The 6,084-nt window shown below is 47.7% G+C and overlaps 1 protein-coding gene across 1 annotated transcript; it reads left to right on the top strand.

The window, feature by feature from the left end:
- The first annotated feature begins 632 nt into the window (after window positions 1–632).
- On the top strand, window positions 633–1,061 carry LOC104773905. The gene has a single exon (XM_010498575.1). It carries the CDS (start codon window positions 633–635, stop codon window positions 1,059–1,061), a length of 429 nt encoding a protein of 142 aa, XP_010496877.1.
- Window positions 1,062–6,084: the final 5,023 nt, after the last annotated feature.

Here is a 6,084-nt window from a genome sequence, read left to right as displayed (position 1 = left end):
CCCCAAGCTGGCCCTGCAGGGCATCGATCCTAACCCCTCACTGGGCAATTGGAACTATTCATCCAAATCCACAGTAGGTTATTGGTGCACCAGGCGTTCCTCGAACCCTGGTCCCCACCCTTTAACAACCTTCCCACAGGACAAGCTATCACCAATTGATCTGATCCTATTTTCAGTCGCATTTCATCGTCGTGTTAACTGACCAACCACTTCGAACTATCCTCCATAGTTCCCTCCAATCCGGATGCATGGCAAAATGGACAGTCGAACTAAGCGAGTACGATATCGAACACCGTTCTCGCCCAAGCCTGAAGTCGTAAGTCCTGGCTAACTTCATCACTGAACTATCTCCTGAGCTCGGCGACCCCACCCCTATGGAGGAACACTGGACAATGTTCGTCGACGAATCAAGGATCTGGGGTGGGACTCATTCTCCGATCCCCCACCAGTGAAATTCTCGAGCAGGCGTTAAAACATAACTTCAAGGCGTCAAACAACGAAACTGAATACGAGGCCGTTCTTGCGGGACTTTGGTTAGCACGCGGACTCGGAGTCAAACACTTGCAAGTCTTCTGTGACTCCCAACTGTAGTCAGCCAATTCAGCGGAGAATTCGACGCTAAAAACAAGCGAATGGGAGCATATCGACATTTGGTCCAAACGTTATCTGGGGAATTCACATCTTTTTCTCTGATGAAGGTCCCACGGAACGAGAACGCGTCCCTCGCAGCTCTGGCGAACCGCTCTGACCCCGACTTACGCTGCACCATTCCGATTGAATGCGTCGACGCTCCCAGCATCGATCCGGATAGCCAGATAGCTATAATCAACGACAACTCGGTTCTAATGGAAGTCGACGAGCCAAAAGAGGATATGACGGAGATCGCAAAGCCTCCAGACGATTGGCAACTTGAGATCAAACTCTATATCTCTGAAGGCATCATCCCGCCAGACCGATGGGCAGCTCGACGATTGAAGGCTCGAAGTGCCAAATACATCCTCTTGGACGGAGAATTGTTTTGCCGAAGTGTGTTACTCGGGACGAAGCTGAGCGTATCATGATGGAGGTACACGAAGGCGAAGGTGGCAACCATTCTAGCGGACGTGCACTCGCCCTCAAGATCAAAAAGGACGGACATTATTGGCCTACAATGATGGCCAACTGCGAAGCCTGTCAGCGCCACGGACCAATGCGGCACGTCCCGCCCGAATTGCTGAATACCGTGACAGCTCCATATCCCTTCATGCGCTGGGCCATGGACGCTATAGGACCTCTGCCGGCATCAAAATCCAAGAAGTATGTCCTAGTGCTGACCGATTACTTCACCAAATGGGTAGAAGCGGAGTCCTTCACAAGGATCCAATCCTTGGACGTGACCAATTTCATATGGAAGAACATCATATGTCACCACGGACTTCCATACGAGATTGTCATCGATAATGGCACGCAATTCACCTCGATGATCACCAGACGTTTCCTGACGAAGTGGCAAATCAGTCTCAACACATCGACTCCTCGATACCCGCAAGGAAATGGTCAAGCTGAGGCCACAAACAAGTCGATCGTCGATGGACTCATGAAACAACTCGGTCGAAGGAAGGGAGCATGGGCAGACCACCTGGACGGCGTATTGTGGTCCTATCGCACAACCCCGCGGCAGAGAACGGGACAGTCCCCTTTCTCCCTCGCGTACGGTCTCGAATCACTTGCCCCAGCCGAAGCAGGAGTCCCGACACTTTGTCGAACCATGATGGTCGACAATCCCGAACTTAATGACAAAATGCTATTTGACCACAACGATCTCGCCGAGGAACTGCGTGATAAGGCTCTGGTCAGAATGCAACATTAACAAGACGCAGCGGCTCGATATTATAATAAGACTATTTGATAGCGGCGTTTCAATGAAGGCGATCTAGTTATATGGGAAGTTTTTGAGAACACCAAGGAAGTTAACGCCGGTAAACTCGGCGCTCGGTGGGAGGGTCCGTACCTCATATCTAAGGCAGTTTGCCCGGGCATCTACGAACTCGTAACCGTGGCCGGATAACGGATCAAAAACTCGTGGAACACGGCCCACTTGAAACGTTATTACTGCTAAGTCATTTTCACGACCCTAACTAGGAGTTTTCGGGAGTGCGAACTCCATTTATATTTCATCTGTAATACGAAATACGGTTGGCTTGATCCCCGCTTCGGGGTACTTAGGCAATGCCTTGTCTTTTTAAGATTAAGCGAATACAGCTAAGATATTAATAAAGTTTTTTCTGGCTGAAAAAAATTCTTCCTTTGTTTCGAATGCATTTAGATCGGCAATACGCCAATATACAAAATTTTGCAGAAATAGTTTCACTGTTTCATAAGTTTCCATTGCACTTCCCACATTACTTTATACCCTAAAGGGGAACTTCCGTTGTTTAGTTCGGATATTTTGAATGCAAATTAATACAACTAAGTCAGGATCAATCCCCATTACAGGTTTTGGAGATATGATCGATTACATTTAAAAAAAAAAACAAGGGAAAAGAGACGCAAAGGGGAAACCCCCTCGCGACAAACTGGTCCTAGTGGAGAAAAAAGAAAAAGACCGCCCGTTTTTGGAGTTCGGTACGGTATGATTCCCATCCTTACCGTTCTGGACGGTCCTGCAGCCGAAGTGGAGGATGTGGACCAATCATATCATCTTCCAATGGTTCCTCCACCTCCATCTTGATCAGTTCGGCCCGCCAAAACCGACGTGCCTGCCTTAGGGCCTCGAGTCTTTCTGCCGGGACTTTGAAGCCACTAGACACCAAATCTTCCAAGAAGGTACACGGGCCCTTGACCATATGTTTTTCGCAAAAGACTGGGCCAGCCAATTCCAAGAAATTGGCGTATCGCCTCTACCTTTCCAGGGAAGCCCGGTAGGCCTAGATGGCCGTGGTAAACGGATGTGCGGTATCCTCCAGGGGTTGGCAGTCAGCTTCAAGTAGGGCAGGCACCTCCATACGCGCAACCTGTTCCTGGCACTCCGCACGCGCGGCAAGTAGCCAGGTCATACGCCACTTCGCCAAGAAGAAACCTTCGGCGATCATCTCATTCAGGACCCGAACAGTCCCGTCCAAACGGTAAAACCGACAGACTTCGGCCAACCTAAGGCGTCTTGCCGTAAGATGAGCCTCCAACCTATAGCAACGAGCTCGATATCGTCGGAGCTCCTAACATACGAGACTCCCCTCCGCACCCGTCATATCGACGTAAGGGACAGGTGCACGAACAACGAACGTCTCCGCCCCCTCTAGGGTGGAGGGATTATTCGACGCCTCGGCGTGACCGGAACTGCTCGCCGAAGCAGATATCCTTTCCCGGGCCTGTCTCAGCCATGCAGATCGAGTAGTTACCATTTTTCTCTCTATCTCTTGAATGTGGTGGAAGTTAGAATGTTTCGCTCCCCCAAAACTTTAACCATATTTATATAGGATCGTGGGAGGTAACCGCCGCTGAATCCACCAATCAGAATGCAGCAAAATTTTCGCTACGTCCCGAGAATAATCCTCAAAGACCGCGTAACACATTTAATGAAGCGCGTTTCTTATTTCCAAGAAGAAAAAAGGAGATTTTCCTCAAAAAAAAAAAGGGACGAATATTTATACATATCTCAAGTCTTAATTCGATCTGTATACATATCTCAATTCTTAATCCGATCTGGACTAAGTATTTATTGGTTCATACCAAACTCGTCCCTCGTTGACACCCTGGCCAGGTGATCAACTCGCGTAACTACCCATTATTTTTCAGGATAAGCCGAACCCAGAGTCGTTATTTCGCACCTGATCTTCACATATAGGGATAAGCTGGACCCAGAGTATGTATTCCGCACCCAATCTTTCAATTTTTGGGATAAGCCAGACCCAGAGTATTTATTCCGCACCCAACCTTTAGTTCGGACGGAATGGTTAGCCGAACCCAGAGAGTAACTTTGCAGTCCGTCATCCGAACTAAAGGAAAAGGAGATAAGCCGAATCCAGTATCTCGCCCTCCGACCAAACATATTCCATAAATAGCCTAGTTATTAGGTTTGGATCGATGTTTTCTACCATCGTTTAACAAAAATTGCCTGATGTAAGCCGCGAGACGTCTCGCCTCTGGTACATTTTTGGAAAATAGAATAACACAAATAACGACCAAGTAAAATGTCCCTACTTTTATGCGGCGAAGTCTTATTCTGATTTTAAATTTTGCCTGCTACAATGCGGCGAAGTTTTATTTGTTAAAAGATCAAACGAAGCATGTTAATTCTGAACTAGTGCGCTATTCGCAGCAATCTCACGAACACTCGCCTTGAGTCGCTTTGGCATTGGCCACAACAGTTGCAAACCCAGTCTTCTCCCAATCTTCGGGATGAGTTTCCAGTGCCCTGGCATTCTGTTCGGACTCGTCGAGCAAGTCAGTAGTTCTTTTTCTTTTTGCCTTAAGAAGGGCGATCTCAGATTCCAACGTCCTCAATCTGCACAAGTGAAATTAATAACAGATTAATTCAGAGCAGCCACAGATTGATTTCTCGCCAAAAAGATAGAACGAAGATAAGCGGGATAGTTACCTGACGGAAGAAGGTGTTGGCAATGTTTTACAAAGGTATTTAAACCCATGTTCGAAAGAGTTCTAAAAACCAAAATGAAATAAAAAATAAACATCCGGGACACCGGTCAGATCAGCCTGAAAGATTTCAGCGTTGGAGCCGTGCGGATGACGAACAGAGTCTGGGACCATGGTCCCGGGATGGAGAAGTCCATAGCCGAGCTGGTCCGGAGACATGACGAGGTCATTTTCACCCAATTTGAGGACGTCAATTGCTTTGACAATTTCCTTGACTTTGTCCTTTTTCTCATCAATTTCCATGATTCGTTCCTCGGGAATGACGGCCCCCTTTTCAATCAAATATTGCACTGTTTCCTGTATTCCGGTAGCTTGGTTCAACAGATCTTCCAGGGGACAGACTTTCTCTTGCTCGACTAGATAAGCCTTGACTTTATCTAATCGAGTATGTGCCTTCTTCGCAGTTCGCTCCACCTTCTCAAGACGATCTCGCCGAAGTCTTTTAACTTCAAACTCGAGTTTGATTTTCAACTCGTCACATGCTCCCTGCAACTCGGATTTCTCTTCTTCGAGAGTAAGCACTCAAAAATTCAATTCACCGATCCTCAGCTTGGATTGAGCAATGAAACCATCCTTTTTGGCGATAAGAGCTTCCAGCTCCTTGATCCTCTCGTCTTTGGCTTCGCTGGCAATTCGGATTTGTTCTACGCACTCCGTCTCATTTTCGAGCTCGAATCCAGACTTCTTGCCGGCTTTTGCTCGTCTATCGTACAGTTGAGTCAGCGTATTCATCTTGGCCGCGGTCTATGGATCCAAAGAACATACGTTAGTTTCACCCGCATGAAATCTGAACAAGTTAAAAGAAAAACAATAAAACGAACCATTAAGTGGGATTCGGCGATGTTAAGGAACGCTTGCTTAAATTCCAATTCGTCTGCTTCAGGAAGGATTCGACTGGAGGTTTTCAAGTTCCGGAAGAGTTCGCCTGAAGCAGCACGATTGGTCACCAAAGGGTAGTCGCCAAAGTAGTGAAAGGCGAAGCGATTTGTCTTGTCATTCCTCCTTTCTAGGCGGAATCGATCGGCAGATTCCAGTCCGGCGTCTTCAGCCAAGCGTTTGCGGTTCACTACCGACTGCGGCTCAGTGACTGGGTCATTTCCAATTTGCTTCTGCTTGTTCTGTTTCCTCTTCTTCCTTTTCGATACAGTTCCAAGTTGAGGGACATCCTGTTCCTCGTTTGGAGAATCGACATTCCCTAAAGCCAAGGGAAGGATATCTTTTTCCGCAACATCGACAATGTTGGCATCTTCTTCAGGGGCCTGAATAGGAACAACGTCAGTCTGGTCCTGGATAGGATCGACGTCGGTCCGACCCTGAGACGGATCGATATCGGCTTCAATAGCAGTCTGCGTTTCTCGGCGAACGTTCTGAAGACTGTCGGATGCAACGACACGTGACCCGACTAGTTCTGCAGTTCGCCCTAGCGAACTCGCAAATCTTGGGAATGTTGTC

This window comes from Camelina sativa, unplaced genomic scaffold (genome assembly GCF_000633955.1).
Source record: "Camelina sativa cultivar DH55 unplaced genomic scaffold, Cs unpScaffold00748, whole genome shotgun sequence".
NCBI lineage: Eukaryota > Viridiplantae > Streptophyta > Magnoliopsida > Brassicales > Brassicaceae > Camelina > Camelina sativa.
This window is presented reverse-complemented; position numbering and strand designations above follow the sequence as displayed.

Bases quoted from the DNA above. Each gene is read 5' to 3' on its own strand.
- LOC104773905 (XM_010498575.1), top strand. From the start codon at position 633: ATGGGAGCATATCGACATTTGGTCCAAACGTTATCTGGGGAATTCACA.